At 42.2% G+C, this 23757-nt stretch overlaps 1 protein-coding gene across 1 annotated transcript in view; it reads right to left on the bottom strand.

Moving 5' to 3' along the window:
* Positions 1–23757, bottom strand: part of LOC134471457 (liprin-alpha-1-like) — a 62865-nt gene that overhangs the window by 20787 nt on the left and 18321 nt on the right. Inside the window, exons 6-10 of the mRNA XM_063230350.1 lie at positions 20093–20244; positions 18883–19055; positions 18417–18492; positions 17247–17520; positions 9297–9418 (exon numbers count right to left, since the gene is read on the bottom strand). Of these exons, the coding sequence (XP_063086420.1) occupies positions 9297–9418; positions 17247–17520; positions 18417–18492; positions 18883–19055; positions 20093–20244 (797 nt within the window). The remainder of the gene's footprint in view (positions 1–9296; positions 9419–17246; positions 17521–18416; positions 18493–18882; positions 19056–20092; positions 20245–23757) is intronic.

The raw sequence follows: 23757 nt of genomic DNA, 5'->3' as shown, positions 1-23757 counted from the left end.
GATCTCTTCTTTAGCCAGCCATTCAACACCTCCTTCAATGCCGAATGTATCACCAGCACAGAAACTCATGCAATACCAAGGCAGTACTGCAGGGAAGTGGGTAGGTGAGTCTTGCATGCACTCCGTAATGTGATTTGAGGTTTCATATATGCTTTATTTCTAAAGACTCAAGTCACACTTTTACTATACTAACATCTCTAAAAGTGATTTGTGTAACACAGTTATGTGAAACAGTAACATTGTAAGCATGGTAAGTCTGACATTAGAACACAAAGGACAAGTGTGTTTCAGATACACAAAAACCCTAGTCAGTCTCAGTCAATCAGTCTCTCTTCCCCTTTTCTTTCTTTTGGAAACTTATGTTCCTAAGTAAAATGTTTCATATACAATTTCAACTAAGAGTTCCTTAAGTTACCGCTAAGCTTACAGGAACAATCACCAGGGAGTAACTGTACCAGAGAAGGCAGCAAATGTGTTATCTCAGATGAAACAAGAAAAAAACAAGAAGAAGAACAACAACAACAACAACAACAACAATTTTCTAGTTGAAACAAGCAAAGCTATTCACAGAGAAACAGATCAGCAGAAGTGTGCTCCTAAGTACAAGAAGTAGTAGGCTACTGTCATGGTTTATGTCTGTGGCCCCCAGGCCTCATGCATTTTCATTGTGCATTTGTGATGGTTCATTGTCTAGTGCTTGGATTCATGGTGTCAGTGTTACACCCACATAAGAGTGGAGCCAGGATATGATGTAATGGTAGGAAGAAAGTGTATCTTGCTCTTTGCCTGTTCCTACTTGCTGTTTGCAGCCACCCTGAACTGTGACCCAGCCATGCCCACCTGCCTTGGAGCCAACTGAGTATGGACTGAAACCTCCAAAAACTGTAAGAAATAACCTTTTCCTTTCCAAACTTGGGCTTCAGGTATTTTGTCTCAGCAATGAGTAAAAAGTAACTAAGACAGAATTTGGTACCGAAGAATGGGGTTGTTTGCTGTGACTATACCTTACCATGTTTTTCAAGAAATGGCTTTGGAAATGGCTTGTGGGCAGAGTTTGGAAAGGTTTGGATGTGTTGCCTGGATGCATAGAGCTAGAGCAGCTTAGGCAGTTCTGTAGAGGAGATAGTGGTCACAGCTCAGGAGACCAGAAGGCTGATAGGAAGCCTGATGGTAAAGACCAGGCCTGGGAGATTTCTGCTGGGAAGAAGGACTGCAGTGGTTGTTGGACTCCCCATGATGTGAGTTATGGGTTGGCAGAAAGTTGTCTACATTTTGCTCATGTCCAGAGACTTTGCCTGAGACTGAAACAAAGGGCAATGGACTGATTAATCTTGAAAAAGAAATTAAAAAGCAATCAAATGTTGAGTCTGTGGCATGGCTACTGTAGAGGGCTTTTAGCCAGCTTTATGTTGCAAATCAAGAGGAAAGAGCCCAGCGGGATAATTTGCAATACTGTGAGTTTGGCCAGAAAGAATATTTCAGGAAAGCTGTGGATTGTAAAGACAGTGGAGATTCTGATGGCTGAGGGAAAACAGAGAAATAAGAAAGATGGGCCGGGGGCATCCCAGGAAGCAGGTCCCCACCCTGTGCAGCCTCACTGCAAAGGTAAAAGAATTTTTTCAGAGGAGAAAGCTGCAGAGCACCAGGTTCCAGAATGGCGACAGAGACCACATGAGTTTCCAGAATGGTGACAGGCCACATGAGGCTCCAGAATGGTGGCAACATAGAGAAGCTTTTCCTCACAATCAGTTAAACAGAGCCCTGTGATCCAGGCAACTGACCCCTACAGCCAAGAGAGAGAAAAGCCTGAGTACTGCTCTAGCTAGCAGCAAACCTTGGCAACATCCACATGGTGCTGATCTTAGGTGCTAGGAAAATGCACAAATTCTGAGGGTAAGATGGCTTCTACCTCTATTGCAAAGGGCCTGGGAGGCCAAGCTGTGTGCCCCTGAGAGGGCAATTTGTGAAGACATAAAGGTGAAGCCAAAGGTGCAGTGGAGACCCCAAAAGTTTGGAAAAGCCAGAAACATGGACGATCCAAGGAAAGCTCCAAAAAGCAAGCAGAGAGGATTTAAGAGAAAAGCTGCAGGAGGTGAAATCCCTGGAAGTGCCTTGGGGGTGGAATCACACAAGCCTTTTGGAGCTTGTAACCATATTGCTTCAGATGCAGAGCAAGGAACTCCAGGACTTAATGTTCATCCTGCTGGATGTTGGATTTGCTTTGTTTCCAATGCTTTATATTCCCCTGTTTGTAACTTTTGGAATAGTAATGTTTATTTTGTGCCTTTGCATTTGAGAAATGTTTAAACTTGTTTCATTTGTACAGGGGTTACAGTTAAGAGTTTGCCATAGATCATGGAGGAGACATGGGACTTGGACTGTTCAGCAATGCTGAAACTTAAGACTTTGGAAACTCTTGGTGGTGGACTAAATGTCTTTTGTATAAAGGATGTACAAGAGTCCTGGGGGCCAGGGGAGGAATGTCATGGTTTATGTCTGTGGGCCCCCAGGCTTCATGTATTTGTATTGTGCATTTGTGATGGTTCATTGTTAGTGCTTGGATTGATGGTGTCAGTGCTATACCCACAGAGGGGTGGAGCCAGGATGTAATGTAATGGCAGGGAGAAGGTGTGTCTTGCTCTTTGCCTGTTCCTGCTTGCTGTTTGCAGCCACCATGAACTGTGGCCCAGCCATGCCCTGGAGCCAACTGAGTGTGTGAAACCTCCAAAAACTGTAAGAAATAAACCTTTCCTTTCCCAACTTGGCCTTTAGGTATTTTGTCTCAGCAATGAGTAAAAAGTAACTAAGACAGCTACCAAACCTGGCTACAGAGCTGCTATGACTCATTTAAGGAAACAAGAAAAACACACACACACACACACACACACACACACACACACACACACACAGAGAGAGAGAGAGAAAGAGAGAGTGTGTGACAAACATACAGAGAGACAGACAGACAGACAGACAGACAGACAGACAGACAGACTGACCCCAAGAAGCAGTGTAAATCCATTTCTGGGTAAAGATCTGAAATTCTGTAATATTAAGTGAGGGTCTGTCCTAGATGCTCTGGCCAGGCCAGGGAAGAGGAAGACTACTGCTGTAGGTCAGAAGCACTTCTAGATTATGTGCCTATTCAAATAGACTAAGTAAGAACTATGTCCTCAGTAGTCTAAAAATGATTTTGTTGGTATTTTCATTATTTTTGATGGTACTGGGGATGGAACCAAGCACTCATTGAACTAAACCGCCAGCCATTTGTACTATACTTTTTATCTTGAGACAGTTTCTTAAGTTGCCTAGAACAATGGCATTGTCATCATAAATGACCCTCCTGCCTGGACCTCCCAGGTAGCTCGGATGATTAAAGGTACATACCACTGCACAGCTGTAATTTGTGAAAGTACATACCAGACATGTACTGCAAACAAGAACAAGGCCCACTACCTGAAGCTTGGTATAAACTGCTGTTGCCTTTACATCCTTCCTCCTCCTTATACCTGCATCCAGATGCAGCAGTGGGAGTGGTGTGAAGGTAGCAGAAGTAGGATGATGCATTCAAAAGTCATGGGATGTTAGGAAATAACACAGAAGACCCTGGCTGGGGAGTTGGCCCAAGTTCCACCTACAGGTAGCTACACCTCCCCTACCAGGTAGTTTGAGGACTACGAGATTGGGCACCTAACCTTGGTTAACACGATAGGTGGGCACATTAGAGTCCAGTTTTCTTGAGAGTTGTTCCCAAAAGTGTACAGAAGGATCCTGTGTTAAGATGCAGAATCTGGAGCCTGCAGACACTTCTGCGCACCTCTACTCTGGCTCTTTGCAATGTTTGGTGATATGCACAACTACCTTCCTTTTACACTGGGTATTGAAACTGGATCTCTTTTGCTTGCTACTGCACATACTTAGTACAGACACCCATTTGTCCAAATCTGTGACCTCCAAGAACTAAATGGCTTCACAGTGTTTACTCACCTACCTGACTATCCACTTAGGTAAGGTTATCCGTCTACCCATATGATTAGTTTGGAATAGGAGAACCACCTATTTCCTCCCCCTCTACTAAAGCTGCAAACATTTAAGCTTTAGCAACATTCATTCTTTTCTTGCTCAACTTCCCAAATAATAACTCTTCCAGCTCTGAGCCCCAAAGCTTCAAGCAAGGTAATCAAGCTGGGTATGGTGGCATCATCTATAATCCAGCATGTGGGAGATGAAGGCAAGAGGATTACCATGAATTCAAGGCTAGTCTGGACTACATAAGGAGCCCCCAGGGGAAAAAAAGGAAAAATTTAAAAAGAGCAAATAAAAACATAGTAACCAGTGTGGGGGGGGGCATACTCTGCAGAATGTCCATCATCTGTCCACACTGAATAGCCACCAAGGGCATCTGAATAATATGTCAGTAATCCTAGATGTTGATGTGTCATATCCATCAACTCCAGAAGAAAACCCCTTTGGTTTCTTCTGATATTTGCTTGCTCCTGGGCTGTGAGATATCATATCCCAATAGATGTGACAGGCAGGCCAAGCTGGGGCCCTTTGCAGAAGGTGGCTGGGCACTAGATTGCTCTGTTCCTGACATTGTCAGAGCTTCTTTTCTTCAGCTTATAGCTTCTCCCATAGAACCAAACACTAGACACCAGGGTTGATTTTTATAATATCTGCTCTAATGCCAGGATGATGGTACACACCTGTAATCCCAGCACTTTGGAAGCTGAGGCAGGAGAATTGCTATGAGCTGAAAGTCAGCCTGGGTTACATAATGATTTCAAGTCCAACCTGAACAACACAGTGAGACCCTTTTTTAAAAAAAGAAAAGGAGGCCAGGAATTTAGCTCAGCAGCATAGCACCTGCCTGGCAAGTGCAAGGGCATGAGTTTGATCCCCAGTACCAAAAAAGGAAAAGAAACGAACACACACACACACACACACACACACACACACACACACACACAAACACAGAGTATCTTCTCTAATGCAAACTGATATGGGAACCTTCCTGCCTTTAAATTAGAGACTGGGGGCTGAGTGTAGCTCATTAGTAAAGCACTTGCCCAGCCTTCACAAGGTGCTATGTTTGATCTGCAGCACCAACATGTATATACATGCATACATACATACATACATACATACATACTGTTGGAGGAGGCAGCTATTTTAGATTCTGTCATACTAATGATGGAGCTCAGGGCTTTAGCATACTAGGAAAGTGTTCTACAGCTATGCTGTATTCTCTTGGACCAAAATACACTAAATTCTCTGGGGAACAAATGCGTAAAATAAAAGTTACGTGAAGGCCAGGGATTTAGCTCAGCAGCTTAAGGGCCTGCCTGGCAAGTGTGAGGTTGTGAGTTTGATCCCTGGTACAAAAAATGTCATGTAATCTATGAATTATGATATATTTTATAATGTAGGCAAAAGCACAATGGTAAAGCTGCCCTTCATTTCAAGAAGCTTGTGCGAGTTTCTGCAGAATAAACATTATCTAAGTGACATATAGCAAGAACTTTAACTCTCCATAGTAAATACATGACTGTATTTCCAAGAGATGGGACACTTTTCAAATTCAGGGGTCTTGCACAAGGGCTAAGGAGACCCTTTCTCATGGCTGCAGCTCAGGCTCACATTTCACATGCTAGTCACACTGTGAGGAAGAGTACTGGGGACCAGTGTGTTGTTTTGACAAGTGAGGAATGGAAGCAACTTTTCTCACCAAACAGAAATATACTCTTGGGAAGTTTAGCAGAGAACCCAAAGCTGGTAACACCAGCACTCCACACTATATGATTCAGAGTACCACTGAGTATGGCTCCATGTGTAACCAACTTCCCACAGCAAATGCACCACAATGCCACGCAACCGGAAGGAGAGCACTACAAAGACAAAGGTGAGTTGGAGATCCATGTTTTGAAACTTCACACAGCATTCTATGAGCTGATGAACGGACTCCAGTCTGAGTCATGCTGATAGTTGCATTGACTACTGAGCACCTCAAGTGTCAGCAGAGCATCAAATTCTTCCAGTAATTCTCAGAGAGCATGAGTTCAGCTGGTCAACGTGTGCACTGAGTCCTGGGAACCCTCCTTCAGTCAATGTGATAGGCTAGTGGTTCAGTGGCAAGGAGCATGGCCTACAGCCAAGTTAGGGCTCATCACAAGAAGTACTGTATTTCTGAGAAAGTACCAAAGTGTTGAACTGTACTCTGTATTCACAGAACAGTTTTTTATTACATCAAGAATGCTCAAAGTAGCTGGATGTGGTTGTGCATGCCTGTAATTCCAGCACTTGAGAGGCTGAGGCAGGAGGATCATTGTGAGTTTGAGGTCAGCCTGAGCTACAAAGTGAGCTCAAAGCCAGCCTGAACTGCATAGTGAGACCTGTCTCAGAAAAACAAAAACAAAAACAAAAAAAAAAAACAAAAAAACAAAACAAAACAAAACAATAATGCTCAAAGTATTAAACTGTACCCTGTATTCACAAAATACTTTTTTTCTTTAAATCAATTACAATTCAGGTTATCTGACAGATATCACAAAACTGCCCACCATAGTCAGATGACTACTTTAGAATTTTCCCTATGAACTTTCTACTATGGTTGAGAAATCACATATGCATCCCACATAGAACTATAAAGTACAGAGCAAAGACCCATTCTTAGACACCTTGAAACAGCCACAACAGATGTTTGGAGTAAGCAGCATAAACTTGAATCTCCTTGCTACCGAAAAATCTCCCTCCCTACCACCACACACACACACACACACACACACACACACACACACGCGCGCGCGCGCGCGCGCGCGCGCACGCACACAAACCTGTAAACATGCATGCCTGGTGTGCAATTTAATCATGTGTTTGGGCAAATAATTCAAAGCCTGTCCTGAGGGTGAACACACACTTCTTGAGAGTTAGAAAGTCAATTTTTACAACAGGGAAACATTTTGGTTTTCTGTTTTTTGCTTTTATTGTGGTACTGGGGATTGAACCTAAGGCCTTAATGCATGCTAAGAGTACTACACTACCGAGCCACATCCCCAGCAAAATAGCCAAACATATTAGGAAAATTATTTCTTCTCTTCCATGAAACATAAACTTCAGAAGGCAATGGGGTGAATGATCAAGCTGTGCTGCTGTTGTTTTTATTACATTGAAATGAGCACGTGAAATAAAAGACACTGGCAAAATCTAGGCAACACTATTTCTTTAGCATGGTTTCGAGAGGGAAAATGACTAGCTTTAATATTAAGCTCCACAAAGCCAACTGCTCATTGCTTAAATTATTATAAAAGACTTTTACACAGTTCAGATTTTGTGGTTAAATGGTACTATAAAATTCTATTTACAGAGCACCAAAGATTGAGTATTTGTATAGAATGTTTCCATAACAGAATTTCACCTGCAATGGCATGTCATCACTGTTGAGCTGCTTAAAACAGTTACTATGGCCAAGTGCGGTAGCATATGCCTGTAATCCCACCACTTGGGCAACTAAATCAGGAGGACTGCTGTGAGTTCAGTCCAGCCTGAATTACAAAGTGTGATTCTTGTCTCAAAAAATAAATGAATAAAATAAAAAACAAAAGACTCATTATAATATGAAAAACTTCATATATAAGTTAGCTATGAAATAAAAGACAGACAATAGAAGAAAAAAGTTATTGTAACTCAGCATGGAAAATATATCTAAAGGAATACTTCGACTTAGTACAACTGTGTTCCATCTTTTATATGTGTTTTGGCTTATAGTCTGGTATGTTTGATATATATATATATATATATAATATATATTGATATTGATATATATATCTTATATATATATATTTCTTTTTAATAGTCTTATTTTTAATCTGTATACATGACAAGGGTTTATAAGAGAAATGCATGAATGGGATTCTGGCAAAATACAAGGATGGTGGAAAATAAAGAATAGAAATGTGTCATGGACATGTATCAACTCCCAAGAACCAACATGATTATTATGTACTGCAAACACATACCAATAGAAGTTTAAAAAAAAAGGCAGTCATGAATTCAGAGAAGACAACTAAAATGAGTGAGATTTCATAACTTTCCAGCAGAAAGGGTTCCTAGGGATTCGAGTGCAATGCTAGTGTCAGGGCCTTTGCACTCTGAGTTCCACACAGTACTGGCTTCACTGAGAAGTGGACACCTGATGTTTCCCATATACAAATTTATCCAAGAACCCACCAACTTTCACCTTTTCTCAAGACCAGTGTGCCCATCTTACCTTAGGCTTTCAAACTTTCCCTACTGTCAAGTTCAAATTGTACCTCTTAGACATTACATACTGTCTGATTTTGTTGCAGAAAGCTTTTTGATTGATATTTTATTAATCATCTCACTAGGAAAATGTCTCAACCTATCTAGTTCACTTATAACTCTAGTTTTGGGTGTGATCAGCTTACACAACCAATCCTACATCAGAGAAGTGTACATACTTCCCTGATATGTTGGTGCCTGTGCTCCCCTATGCAAAATCATTCGGAACAGTATATATTATTTTCAGAATCTATCTTTATGTGGGCCTAGGGATGGTATGTCAAGCCAGTACGCTCTCACTTATACTCCACTCCTCAGCCCCTTAAGATTTAGTAGAGGATTATAGTTCAATAATACACTGTAAAGTAGAGATCCAATCTCAGATAAAATGTAAAATTATATCACGGTAAATGCTTCTGGAGGACCACTTGTGTAAACAATAGAAGTCACCACAGTGACCTTAATTATAGCTTATTTAGGACTTGTGTCCATGTTTTAAAACATATACATGCACATATATAATTCTATCAAACTGAGAAAAAGCCACACGATGCATGAACAACTGTAACAGTCATTTGACAGTTGAGAAAACTGAAGCCTAAGCTAAATAACTTTGTCAGACAGCTAACTAGAGAATTAACCAGGATTCAGCGGCCAAAGCTCAAATGGCCAAGCCTAACTATTACCCATTCTATCATCTAGAGAGACAACTCTGCAAAGGAAGACTGAGAATACACATGTGAGTTCAGTCAAAGTTTCCAAATGTCCTCTGTTCTCCAGACATGATGGCTTAAAACAGGCTTTAGGTCAATGGAGGCAAACCTATGGCATGCATGTTGCAGCAAGCTCTTTGTACCACTGAAAGCTCTATCACTGCTTTAGGTTCATCTTTCAAAAGACAATGTATTTACAATAGCTAGAAATTACACTTAAAATCAGGTAACAATGATGGTTAACTCAGAAAACTGTTTCATGAGATGGAGAAATAACAAAAAGCTTACTTTTTTTGAAGTTGATGATTTTTTTCATCCTTTCCTCCCAATTTGCTAAGTTGGAAGGCATCCTGAGATGAGTTTTCCGTTTCAGAAACAACGGCTACAAAAGAGAAGAAAAGCCCCCAAATTTAGAGTAAATTAACAGGGCGAAGTTTCATGTTTCACAAATAGGAAGAAGATTCTGCAGGTAGAGAGCTGAATAATTTCTGAAGGGTAAGCTTCCGAGCAAACACATATAAATGTTCAAGCGTATAAATTAGCACATAAGAGGGTTATTCATTCACGCCAAATGAATTTCCACTGCTCTGCTTTGTTTCACACGTGGGCAGACTGGGCTGTCAGGAGAACGCTCAGCCATGACTCCTCGTGGGCACTGGACACCTGCAGCAGGCACATAGGAAAAATCTCACGCTCTCCCAAACCCAGCAGTTAGGACAGCTGCCTAAAACCGGCCCACCTTGTCTTGGTGATTCTTTGCCAGTTTGTCCAGGCGGACCCTTTTTCTTTTTGCCAAACAAACGACCAATGGAGGACTTGATCCTCTTCTTCTTTGGGGCTTTGTGGAGCGCGTCCTGCCTGCTGTCACTGGTACTGGGATTGCTCACAGGACCTTCCTGGGAGCCTGTTGAGCTTCAAAGAAATAAAATGGATTTTTACCACCCTCTTCCCAGCTCCACAGTCCATTCACACGTACAAGAACAGTCTGCATTTTTAATATTCCTACCTTCAACTTCCTAAAAAACGTTTCGAGTCTCTTACACACAGTACAATATGGATTGTAATGCAGGGTCCCAGTAATGCTTCCACAGACCTGTGTCTGGAAAGCCAAGATTCTGATGTGCTCCCTGCTCAGAGCAGGCCTGTACTCTAGCCTGCCTTGTTTGGACACATAAGGGAACACCCTCTGCAGGGGCCTTGCTCAGGCACTGAGGGATGCACTCAGTCAACAGGAAAGAAAACAAGGTCTCAGAAGCCTGACTGTAATTGTAACTTATTTAGGAATTGTGTCCATGTTATAAAACATATACATGCACATATATAATTCTATTGAACTGAAAAACAGCCACATGATGTATGAACAACTGTAACTGCCATTTGACAGTTGAGAAAACTGAAGCACAGGATAAGTAACTTTGTCAGAGACACACAGCTAACTAGAGAATTAACCAGGATTCAGCGGCCAGAGCTCAAATGGCCAAGCCTAACTATTACCCATTCTATCATCCTGGGAGAGAACTCTGAAAGGGTAGACTGAGAATACATGTGTGAATTCAGTCAAGATTTCCAAATGTCCTCTGTTCTCCAGACATGATGGCTTAAAACAGGCTTTAGGTCAATGGAGGCAAACCTATGGCGTGCATGCTGCAGCAAGCTCTTTGTATCACTGGAAGCTCTATCACTGCTTTAGGTTCATCTTTCAAAAGACAATGTATTTACATAGCTAGAAATTACACTTACAATCAGCTAAGAATGACTGTTAACTCAGAAAACTGTTTCATGAGATGGAGAAATAACAAAAAGCTTACTGTTTTTGAAGTTGACGATTTTTTTCATCCTTTCCTCCCAATTTGCTAAGTTGGAAGGCATCCTGAGATGAGTTTTCGGCTTCAGAAACAACAGCTACAAAAAAGAAGAAAATTCCCCAAATTTAGAGTAAATTAACATGGCAAAGTTATATGTTTCACAAATAGGAAGAAGATTCTGCAGGTAGAGAGCTGAATAATTTCTGAAGGGTAAGCTTCCGAGCAAACACATATAAATGTTCAAGCGTATAAATTAGCATATAAGAGGGTTATTCATTCACGCCAAATGAATGTCCACTGCTCTGCTCTGGTTCACATGTGGGCAGACTGGGCTGTCTGGAGAATGCTCAGCCATGATTCCTTGTGGGCACTGGACACCTGTGGCAGGTACATAGGAAAAAGCGCATGCTCTCCCAATCCCAGCAGTTAGGACAGCTGCCTAAAACCGGCCCACCTTGTCTTGGTGATTCTTTGCCAGTTTGTCCAGGCGGACCCTTTTCCTTTTTGCCAAACAAACGACCAGTGGAGGACTTGATGCTCTTCTTCTTTAGAGCTTTGTGGAGTGGGTCCTCCCTGCTGTCACTGCTGCTGGGAACACACACAGGACCATCCTGGGAGCCTGTTGAGCTTGAAGGAAAGAAAATGGACTTTTACCAACCTCTTCACATCTCCACAGTCCATTCACATGTACAAGAAAAGTGTGCATTTTTAATATTCCTACCTTCAACTTCCTAAAGAATTTTTCAACTCTCTTACACACAATACAATATTCATTGTGATTCAGGGTCCCAGTAATGCTTCCAAAGACCAGTGTCTGGAAAGCCAAGATTCTGATGTGCTCCCTGCTCAGAGCAGGCCTGTACTCTAGCCTGCTTGGTTTGGACACATAAGGGAACACCCTCTGCAGGGGCCTTGCTCAGGCACTGAGGGATGCACTCAGTCAACAGGAAAGAGAACAAGGTCTCAGAAGCCTGACTATAATTGTAACATATTTAGGACCTGTGTCCATGTTTTAAAACATATACGTGCACATATATAATTCTATTGAACTGAAAAAAAACCACATGATGTATGAACAACTGTAACTGCCATTTGACAGTTTAGAGAACTGAAGCACAAGCTAAGTAACTTTGTCAGAGACACACAGCTAACTAGAGAATTAACCAGGATTCAGCGGCCAGAGCTCAAATGTCTAAGCCTAACTCTTAACCACTCTGTCCACTAGGGAGACAAGTCTGCAAAGGGAGACTGAGAATAAATGTGTGAGTTAAGTCAAAATTTCCAAATGTCCTTGGTTCTCCAGACATGATGGCTTAAAACAGCCTTTAGGTCAATGGAGGCAAACCTATGGCGTGCATGCTGCAGCAAGCTCTTTGTATCACTGAAAGCTCTATCACTGCTTTAGATTCATCTTTCAAAAGACAATGTATTTACATAGCTAGAAATTACACTTAAAATCAGCTAAGAATGACTGTTAACTCAGAAAACTGTTTCATGAGATGGAGAAATAACAAAAAGCTTACTGTTTTTGAAGTTGATGATTTTTTTCATCTTTTCCTCCCAGTTTGCTAAGTTGGAAGGCATCCTGAGATGAGTTTGGTGTTTCAGAAACAACAGCTACAAAAAAGAAGAAAAGCCCCCAAATTTAGAGTAAATTAACATGGCAAAGTTATATGTTTCACAAATAGGAAGAAGATTCTGCAGGTAGAGAGCTGAATAATTTCTGAAGGGTAAGCTTCCGAGCAAACACATATAAATGTTCAAGAGTATAAATTAGCATATAAGAGGGTTATTCATTCAAGCCAAATGAATTTCCACTGCTCTGCTTTGTTTCACATGTGGGCAAACTGGGCTGTCAGAAGAACGCTCAGCCATGACTCCTCGTGGGCACTGGACACCGGCAGCAGGCACATAGGAAAAATCTCAGGCTCTCCCAATCCCAGCAGTTAGGACAGCTGCCTAAAACCGGCCCACCTTGTCTTGGTGATTCTTTGCCAGTTTGTCCAGGCAGAACCTTTTTCTTTTTGCCAAACAAACGACCAGTGGAGGACTTGATGCTCTTCTTCTTTGGGGCTTTGTGGAGCGCGTCCTGCCTGCTGTCACTGGTACTGGGATTGTTCACAGGACCTTCCTGGGAGCCTGTTGAGCTTCAAAGAAATAAAATGGATTTTTACCACCCTCTTCCCAGATCCACAGTCCATTCACACGTACAAGAACAGTCTGCATTTTTAATATTCCTACCTTCAACTTCCTAAAAAACGTTTCGAGTCTCTTACACACAGTACAATATGCATTGTGATGCAGGGTCCCAGTAATGCTTCCACAGACCTGTGTCTGGAAAGCCAAGATTCTGATGTGCTCCCTGCTCAGAGCAGGCCTGTACTCTAGCCTGCCTTGTTTGGACACATAAGGGAACACCCTCTGCAGGGGCCTTGCTCAGGCACTGAGGGATGCACTCAGTCAACAGGAAAGAAAACAAGGTCTCAGAAGCCTGACTGTAATTGTAACTTATTTAGGAATTGTGTCCATGTTATAAAACATATACATGCACATATATAATTCTATTGAACTGAAAAACAGCCACATGATGTATGAACAACTGTAACTGCCATTTGACAGATGAGAAAACTGAAGCACAGGATAAGTAACTTTGTCAGAGACACACAGCTAACTAGAGAATTAACCAGGATTCAGCGGCCAGAGCTCAAATGGCCAAGCCTAACTATTACCCATTCTATCATCCTGGGAGAACACTCTGAAAAGGTAGACTGAGAATACATGTGTGAATTCAGTCAAGACTTCCTAATGTCCTCTGTTCTCCAGACATGATGGCTTAAAACAGGCTTTAGGTCAGTGGAGGCAAACCTATGGCGTGCATGCTGCAGCAAGCTCTTTGTATCACTGAAAGCTCTATCACTGCTTTAGGTTCATCTTTCAAAAGACAATGTATTTACATAGCTAGAAATTACACTTACAATCAGCTAAGAATGACTGTTAACTCAGAAAACTGTTTCATGAGATGGAGAAATAACAAAAAGCTTACTGTTTTTGAAGTTGATGATTTTTTTCATCCTTTCCTCCCAATTTGCTAAGTTGGAAGGCATCCTGAGATGAGTTTTCTGTTTCAGAAACAACAGCTACAAAAAAGAAGAAAATTCACCAAATTTAGAGTAAATTAACATGGCAAAGTTATATGTTTCACAAATAGGAAGAAGATTCTGCAGGTAGAGAGCTGAATCATTTCTGAAGTGTAAGCTTCCGAGCAAACACATATAAATGTTCAAGCGTATAAATTAGCATATAAGAGTGTTATTCATTCACGCCAAATGAATGTCCACTGCTCTGCTCTGGTTCACATGTGGGCAGACTGGGCTGTCTGGAGAATGCTCAGCCATGATTCCTTGTGGGCACTGGACACCTGTGGCAGGTACATAGGAAAAAGCGCATGCTCTCCCAATCCCAGCAGTTAGGACAGCTGCCTAAAACCGGCCCACCTTGTCTTGGTGATTCTTTGCCAGTTTGTCCAGGCGGACCCTTTTCCTTTTTGCCAAACAAACGACCAGTTAAGGACTTGATGCTCTTCTTCTTTGGGGCTTTGTGGAGCGCGTCCTGCCTGCTGTCACTGGTACTGGGATTGTTCACAGGACCTTCCTGGGAGCCTGTTGAGCTTCAAAGAAATAAAATGGATTTTTACCACCCTCTTCCCAGATCCACAGTCCATTCACACGTACAAGAACAGTCTGCATTTTTAATATTCCTACCTTCAACTTCCTAAAAAACGTTTCAAGTCTCTTACACACAGTACAATATGCATTGTGATGCAGGGTCCCAGTAATGCTTCCACAGACCTGTGTCTGGAAAGCCAAGATTCTGATGTGCTCCCTGCTCAGAGCAGGCCTGTACTCTAGCCTGCCTTGTTTGGACACATAAGGGAACACCCTCTGCAGGGGCCTTGCTCAGGCACTGAGGGATGCACTCAGTCAACAGGAAAGAAAACAAGGTCTCAGAAGCCTGACTGTAATTGTAACTTATTTAGGAATTGTGTCCATGTTATAAAACATATACATGCACATATATAATTCTATTGAACTGAAAAACAGCCACATGATGTATGAACAACTGTAACTGCCATTTGACAGTTGAGAAAACTGAAGCACAGGATAAGTAACTTTGTCAGAGACACACAGCTAACTAGAGAATTAACCAGGATTCAGCGGCCAGAGCTCAAATGGCCAAGCCTAACTATTACCCATTCTATCATCCTGGGAGAACACTCTGAAAAGGTAGACTGAGAATACATGTGTGAATTCAGTCAAGATTTCCAAATGTCCTCTGTTCACCAGACATGATGGCTTAAAACAGGCTTTAGGTCAATGGAGGCAAACCTATGGCGTGCATGCTGCAGCAAGCTCTTTGTATCACTGAAAGCTCTATCACTGCTTTAGGTTCATCTTTCAAAAGACAATGTATTTACATAGCTAGAAATTACACTTACAATCAGCTAAGAATGACTGTTAACTCAGAAAACTGTTTCATGAGATGGAGAAATAACAAAAAGCTTACTGTTTTTGAAGTTGATGATTTTTTTCATCTTTTCCTCCCAGTTTGCTAAGTTGGAAGGCATCCTGAGATGAGTTTGGTGTTTCAGAAACAACAGCTACAAAAAAGAAGAAAAGCCCCCAAATTTAGAGTAAATTAACATGGCAAAGTTATATGTTTCACAAATAGGAAGAAGATTCTGCAGGTAGAGAGCTGAATAATTTCTGAAGGGTAAGCTTCCTAGCAAACACATATAAATGTTCAAGAGTATAAATTAGCATATAAGAGGGTTATTCATTCAAGCCAAATGAATTTCCACTGCTCTGCTTTGTTTCACACGTGGGCAAACTGGGCTGTCAGGAGAACGCTCAGCCATGACTCCTCGTGGGCACTGGACACCGGCAGCAGGCACATAGGAAAAATCTCAGGCTCTCCCAATCCCAGCAGTTAGGACAGCTGCCTAAAACCGGCCCACCTTGTCTTGGTGATTCTTTGCCAGTTTGTCCAGGCAGAACCTTTTTCTTTTTGCCAAACAAACGACCAGTGGAGGACTTGATGCTCTTCTTCTTTGGGGCTTTGTGGAGCGCGTCCTGCCTGCTGTCACTGGTACTGGGATTGTTCACAGGACCTTCCTGGGAGCCTGTTGAGCTTCAAAGAAATAAAATGGATTTTTACCACCCTCTTCCCAGATCCACAGTCCATTCACACGTACAAGAACAGTCTGCATTTTTAATATTCCTACCTTCAACTTCCTAAAAAACGTTTCAAGTCTCTTACACACAGTACAATATGCATTGTGATGCAGGGTCCCAGTAATGCTTCCACAGACCTGTGTCTGGAAAGCCAAGATTCTGATGTGCTCCCTGCTCAGAGAAGGCCTATACTCTAGCCTGCCTTGTTTGGACACATAAGGGAACACCCTCTGCAGGGGCCTTGCTCAGGCACTGAGGGATGCACTCAGTCAACAGGAAAGAAAACAAGGTCTCAGAAGCCTGACTGTAATTGTAACTTATTTAGGAATTGTGTCCATGTTATAAAACATATACATGCACATATATAATTCTATTGAACTGAAAAACAGCCACATGATGTATGAACAACTGTAACTGCCATTTGACAGTTGAGAAAACTGAAGCACAGGATAAGTAACTTTGTCAGAGACACACAGCTAACTAGAGAATTAACCAGGATTCAGCGGCCAGAGCTCAAATGGCCAAGCCTAACTATTACCCATTCTATTATCCTGGGAGAACACTCTGAAAAGGTAGACTGAGAATACATGTGTGAATTCAGTCAAGACTTCCTAATGTCCTCTGTTCTCCAGACATGATGGCTTAAAACAGGCTTTAGGTCAGTGGAGGCAAACCTATGGCGTGCATGCTGCAGCAAGCTCTTTGTATCACTGAAAGCTCTATCACTGCTTTAGGTTCATCTTTCAAAAGACAATGTATTTACATAGCTAGAAATTACACTTACAATCAGCTAAGAATGACTGTTAACTCAGAAAACTGTTTCATGAGATGGAGAAATAACAAAAAGCTTACTGTTTTTGAAGTTGATGATTTTTTTCATCCTTTCCTCCCAATTTGCTAAGTTGGAAGGCATCCTGAGATGAGTTTTCTGTTTCAGAAACAACAGCTACAAAAAAGAAGAAAATTCACCAAATTTAGAGTAAATTAACATGGCAAAGTTATATGTTTCACAAATAGGAAGAAGATTCTGCAGGTAGAGAGCTGAATAATTTCTGAAGTGTAAGCTTCCGAGCAAACACATATAAATGTTCAAGCGTATAAATTAGCATATAAGAGTTTTATTCATTCACGCCAAATGAATGTCCACTGCTCTGCTCTGGTTCACATGTGGGCAGACTGGGCTGTCTGGAGAATGCTCAGCCATGATTCCTTGTGGGCACTGGACACCTGTGGCAGGTACATAGGAAAAAGCTCATGCTCTCCCAATCCCAGCAGTTAGGACAGCTGCCTAAAACGGGCCCACCTTGTCTTGGTGATTCTTTGCCAGTTTGTCCAGGTGGACCCTTTTTCTTTTTGCCAAACAAACGACCAGTGGAGGACTTGATGCTCTTCTTCTTTGGGGCTTTGTGGAGCGCGTCCTGCCTGCTGTCACTGGTACTGGGATTGTTCACAGGACCTTCCTGGGAGCCTGTTGAGCTTCAAAGAAATAAAATGGATTTTTACCACCCTCTTCCCAGCTCCACAGTCCATTCACACGTACAAGAACAGTCTGCATTTTTAATATTCCTACCTTCAACTTCCTAAAAAACGTTTCGAGTCTCTTACACACAGTACAATATGCATTGTGATGCAGGGTCCCAGTAATGCTTCCACAGACCTGTGTCTGGAAAGCCAAGATTCTGATGTGCTCCCTGCTCAGAGCAGGCCTGTACTCTAGCCTGCCTTGTTGGGACACATAAGGGAACACCCTCTGCAGGGGCCTTGCTCAGGCACTGAGGGATGCACTCAGTCAACAGGAAAGAAAACAAGGTCTCAGAAGCCTGACTGTAATTGTAACTTATTTAGGAATTGTGTCCATGTTATAAAACATATACATGCACATATATAATTCTATTGAACTGAAAAACAGCCACATGATGTATGAACAACTGTAACTGCCATTTGGCAGTTGAGAAAACTGAAGCACAGGATAAGTAACTTTGTCAGAGACACACAGCTAACTAGAGAATTAACCAGGATTCAGCGGCCAGAGCTCAAATGGCCAAGCCTAACTATTACCCATTCTATCATCCTGGGAGACAACTCTGAAAAGGTAGACTGAGAATACATGTGTGAGTTCAGTCCAAATTTCCAAATGTCCTCTGTTCTCCAGACATGATGGCTTAAAACAGGCTTTAAGTCAATGGAGGCAAACCTATCGCGTGCATGCTGCAGCAAGCTCTTTGTATCACTGAAAGCTCTATCACTGCTTTAGGTTCATCTTTCAAAAGACAATGTATTTACATAGCTAGAAATTACACTTAAAATCAGCTAACAATTACTGTTAACTCAGAAACCTGTTTCATGAGATGGAGAAATAACAAAAAGCTTACTTTTTTTGAAATTTTCGATTTTTTTCAGCCTTTCCTCCCAATTTGCTAAGTTGGAACGCATCCTGAGATGAGGTTTCTGTTTCAGAAAGAACAGCTATTAAAAAATCAGAAAAGCCCCCAAATTTACAGTAAATTAACATGGCAAAGTTATATGTTTCACAAATAGGTTGAAGGTTCTGCAGGTAGAGAGCTAAATAATTTCTGAAGTGTAAGCTTCCAAGCAAACACATACAAATGTTCAAGAGTGTAAAGTAGCACTTATGAGGGTTATTCATTCACGCCAAATGAATGTCCACTGCTCTGCTTTGGTTCACACATGGGCAGACTGAGAAAGCAGACTGGGCTTTTCTGGAGAACCCTCAGCCATGACTCCACGTGGGCACTGCGCACCTGCGGCAGGCACACAGGACAAAGTTCACGTTCTCCCATTCCCAGCAGTTAGGACAGCTGCCAAAACGCCACCCACCTTGTCCTGGTGATTCTTTGCCAGTTTGTCCAGGCCGACCCTTTTCCTTTTTGCCAAACAAACGACCAATGGAGGACTTGATGCCCTTCTTCTTTGGGGCTTTGTGGGGCGAGTCCTGCCTGCTGTCACTGCTACTGGGATTGCTCACAGGACCATCCTGGGCACTTTTTGATCTTGAAGGAAAGAAAATGGACTTTTACCACATGCCCTCTTTAGAACTCCACAGTCCACTCACATGTACCAAAACTGTCTGCATTTTTAATATTCCTACTTCAACTCCCTGAAGATCCTTTCCAGTCTCTTACCCACAGCACACTATGCATAGCAATGCAGGGTCCCAGTAATGCTTCCACAGACCTATGTCTGGAAAGCCAAGATTCTGATGTTGCTCCCTGCTCAGAGGAGGCCTGTACTCTAGCCTGCCTGGTTTGGACATCTAAGGGAACACCCTCTGCAGGGGCCTTGCTCAGCCAGTGAGGTTTACACTCAGCCCTCAGGAAAGAGAACAAGGTCTCAGAAGCCAGAAGAACTGGAATTCCACCTTCCCTCTCAGCAGCTCCTGCAGGCTGGTTCCTTGGATCCTGCTCTCCTGCAAAGTGAGAGCTGTACTATCGCTCAGGACACTGTGGAGACCAATGTGCCTGCTTGATCATACTGCCTGGTATGGAACAAAAGCTTCTAAGAGGAAGTGTGGAAAACAACAGTCTATAAGTAACCAAGCCTTCATGGCCTCCTGATGGAACATGCTTCCTAAAGGGATAGGGACAATGTGGGACTCTCAAGAGCTTAGAAGACCCAGAGTGTGGGAGGGTACCTGAGAGGCACCGATTGTCCACAGAATAGCACGATCCAGAACCTGCCACATCCGTGTGGCAAATTCTTCACCAGGAATAGAAAGAAAGTTCTTAAAAGAAGTGAGTGTGTGGGATCTGAAGAAATGGAGCTTTTCTCTCAAGTGCTAATTTCAAATAATTCCTATTCTTTCTAAACTTTGCCCAAACAGATGGCCCTTTCCACTGGATGTCACTACAGCCGCAGAACAGGAGAACACATTCTAGGTCTAACGTTTAAATAATCACAACCAAATGAGCTTGCTGAGAATTCTTTAAAAACTTGGTTTTTCTCACAGGAAAAGATTAATAGATGTTCTTAAAAACTAAGACAAGCAGGTTTCTCAGGGGTCTGGTGGCCTACGAGACCTGCTCCTTACTTTTGCATGTCCCTGATGTCCTCGTGGCTGACTATTTGCAACGCCCCTGTGTGCAGCCTGTCTAGCTGAAGGGACTTCGGAGAGGAGAGAGGGGAAGTTTCACATTTTATCGTTGTCTTGTCATCTCGTTCTTCTTCTCTGCAAGCTAGCAACTGAGGAGTGAAAAAACAACATCAGCTAACAGTACATTATAAGAAAACACATCACATAGGCTTTAAATAACATAAACTGACTCAAAACCTATTAGCTAAACTTTCTACCTGTCCTGAGAAGTCTCATTTTAATTGAATGCCAACCTGAAGGCCTGTTTGTCTGGGGGAAATGGACCACATAGCAGAGAGAGAGCAGGGCAGGTTGACCTATAGCCTTCCTTCATGGAAGCCCCGGGAAGCCCAGGGACAGCATCACCCCCCCTTCAAGATTCTGTTCTCCGTACAACCTCAGGTACCTCTGAGGATAGTTACTGAGGGACAGTGAAGTCCTAAACGAAGCCTGTTCACTGCACTTTATCACTTCAGGTTAACAAAGTTACTCTCATTACTGAAGAGCCTGTGACACATATCTTCAGTTACTGATGTCACTCAAAGGAACACTAGTGGGGGCCGAAGCCTCAGGGAAACTGTCAATACTTTTACCTCTAGCAAGAAACAAGACAAGGACAGCATGAGCGAAGACCCAAATATGCATGTGTGTGGCTTCTGTTTCTCACTGTGTGGACCAAATGTTATGAGCAGAAGCATTTGCATGCAGCCTAAAACCCTCCTTCCATGTGGCTTCATAAAATAATCCTGGGTTTTGGGTTTGCATATTATCTTTTTTTGAAGTCCTGCAATGTCTCCAATGTTTTGCTTTTATTGGTTTTGTTCTTTAATGTTTTCAGTTTTATTATAACTGATGATATAGGCAATTCTTTTTAAGATAGCAAGAGGCATTATGGTAACCAATGATCATCACTTTGTCTTCCGTTTTTATATTATGTACTATATCCATTCTTTTGATTTGACTGACTCTGTTTTGTTATGTCACATTGGATTTTATTCTCTTCAAATAGAAAGTAATAAGAACTGTGGGAGTAATAAAACCCAAAATGTATAATTGTCATAGTAAAAAAGAGAGGAAAAGAAAGTGCTCTAAAGGATATAATTGCATGTATATTTAAGTGTATAAGATAGATAACCATATTGCTAAGTTTTTGTGGGATCATTGAACAGAATTGTTTGTAGTCTCACAGTTTGAATGTCTACTTTATATGCTTTAATTTTGTAATCTGAACAACCATTTCTAAGATGACAGTATGTAATCTATTAACTAGTGACTTCCTACTGTTTATTTTTTTTTTTTTGAAATTCTGTATCACTTGTATCCTTTTTCTGTTTTTTTTTTCTTTTTCTCCTTAAATAAAAAAATAATAATAATCCTGGGTATATTATTAAAAGAGGGTCACGCAGACCCTGGGATTTCTTTTAGGGGATGGCCCATGAGTATGCCTATGTGTTGAGGAAGGCAGGACTGTGGAAATAGTGCATATGTGAACTCTTTCAGGGTCTGGTTAGGCCCTGTTTAGAAGGTTGTTATTTTTGGGTTTTGAAGCAGGACTAGATTTCATGAAACATTCATGGTGAACAACAAGTGGTGAATAGTTAATTTATTTATCTGTACAATGGTATAAAGGATACAGATTCCATTATAGTCCTGTAGCAGCTCACTGAAGACCACCTAGACTAGTGTGAGCTGAGAGCATTTAGGATATAATTTTTTTTTTTGTCTTTTTCCTTTTTATTGGTGCTGGGGATCGAACTCACGACTGCCTGCTTACAAGGCAGGTGTTTATGCTGCTGAGCTAAACTTCCAGCCCGCTAGGATATAATCTTAACAGATAAACAGATAAATTCTGTATCTTTCTCTCTTTTTTTTGAGATAAGGTTTCATTATACAGTTCTGGCTGGCCATGAACTCACATGATAGCCCAGGCTGGCTTCAAACTCCAGCAGTCCTCCCTTATCAGCCTCCTGAGTGCTGGGATTACAGGCATATATCACCTTGTCTGGCTCTCATTTCTAATTGTAGTAACAAAACAAAAGACTGTCGGGGGCTGGGGTAACCAGAGCTCACTTACTTAGCTTGTTTGAGGCCCTGTGTTTAACCGCCAGCAATCTCATCTCTAAAAAAGTCCATCAAGCTTGAAATCAACAACATGAATCATAAAAGTTCAAAAAAACTTTTTGGGAGGGAAAAAGAAATCAAACTTAGGACATTGTTTGCCAGGCATCATTTAAATTTCACGTTAAAATAATCATTTGTTAAAATAGAAAAGAAAAAAGAAGAGGTAAGGCACTATACGTATGCTCCACCCACAAAAAGAGATTCTTGCACCAAGACTCCCCTACACTAGCCCCTGCTCTGCCCAGAGCCTTCCAGGCTCACTGAACCAGGTCTTCATTCTGCCTCTGTTCTCTTGTGGGAGGAAAGCACAAGGCTAGGGCCCACTGCCTTGTCTCAGACATGTCTACAAGTGCCAAGAAGTCACCTTAGTCTGCCCAGTAAAACTGAAATGAAGAAGTAACCATCCCATATCGCTCTTTGTCTGGCCCATATTTGCTGTCCTTAGACTCACTGCTAGGCTAATCTTCACAGCCAGCCCAGAGCAAGTCTTCTCAAAGTCACCAGGCTGCATGCTGAGGAGAGATGACTAGTGAACAAGAGGAGGCCACAGTGTCTGAGTCTAAGTCAACAGACTGCTTCCTTTGCTGAGAAATTCTTACTGCCAAAACCAAAATATCCAAACCACACTGAAGTCCACTGAACAGAGGTAAGCTCTGAGGCCGGCTGCTGGTGAAAGCGCGGCATCTCACTTTGGGCGGGCACAGATCAGGGCCATTCCAAGCAGCACTACTGTGTGGATCACTACCTCACTTACAAGAGAGCAAGCCATGGTTCCACTGGGCCAAGGAACAGCTCCCAGGCCAGGAACTAATCAGCAACAGAGTGAGGATCTGTACCCGTGTCCTTAGTAAATTTCCCTTCTGCTCAGCCACATAGAGAAGCTCACACACAGCTGCTGAGGACAATCACTACTTGGCACCTGCAGCAGCACTGCCCCACAAGTGTACCACCAGGAAGGCAGGAAGCATGAAGCGTGCATGGCACAGGGCCAGAGGCAGCAGGCATTAGGGGGAGCTTCTAGATGGACAGAAAGAAAACCCCACAATCCCCACTGCTCCCAGGGTACTGCTTTTACTTTCAAGTTTTACTCTGAGAGGGAGACTCCCAGCAGATCAGAGCATCTTGACAAATCTAGGCCCAAGGGAGAAATGGTCCTGGTTTTGAAATCAAAACACACTTAACTCCTACCTGCTCTGCACATCATGTGATCTAAATTTCAGTTTCCACATCTGTAATTGGGGGCAAGCACAGCAACTGGTTTCTCACAGGGATGTGTTTGTGGACTAAATATAGCAAAAAAATGCCCAAGCACTGAGTTTGGCACCTGGCAGAGAGCAGTGCTTACTAAGTTCTAGCCTTCCATATCAGAAAAAACTAGTTTTCCTCAATCTAAAGCCTATGGCTCTGCTTCAATCATTCCGTCCTTTCAAATCCTAAATTCTATGTCTATTATACACATGCATGCAATGGTTAGAGGCAAAAGCACTGAGTGAAGCAAACAC

The sequence above is a fragment of the Cavia porcellus genome, unplaced genomic scaffold (assembly GCF_034190915.1).
Source record: "Cavia porcellus strain 051 isolate PalLab524CR breed Dunkin Hartley unplaced genomic scaffold, mCavPor4.1 scaffold_18, whole genome shotgun sequence".
Taxonomy (NCBI): Eukaryota; Metazoa; Chordata; class Mammalia; order Rodentia; family Caviidae; genus Cavia; species Cavia porcellus.
The sequence above is the reverse complement of the archived record's forward strand: the minus strand, read 5'-3'. Positions and strand labels throughout refer to the sequence as shown.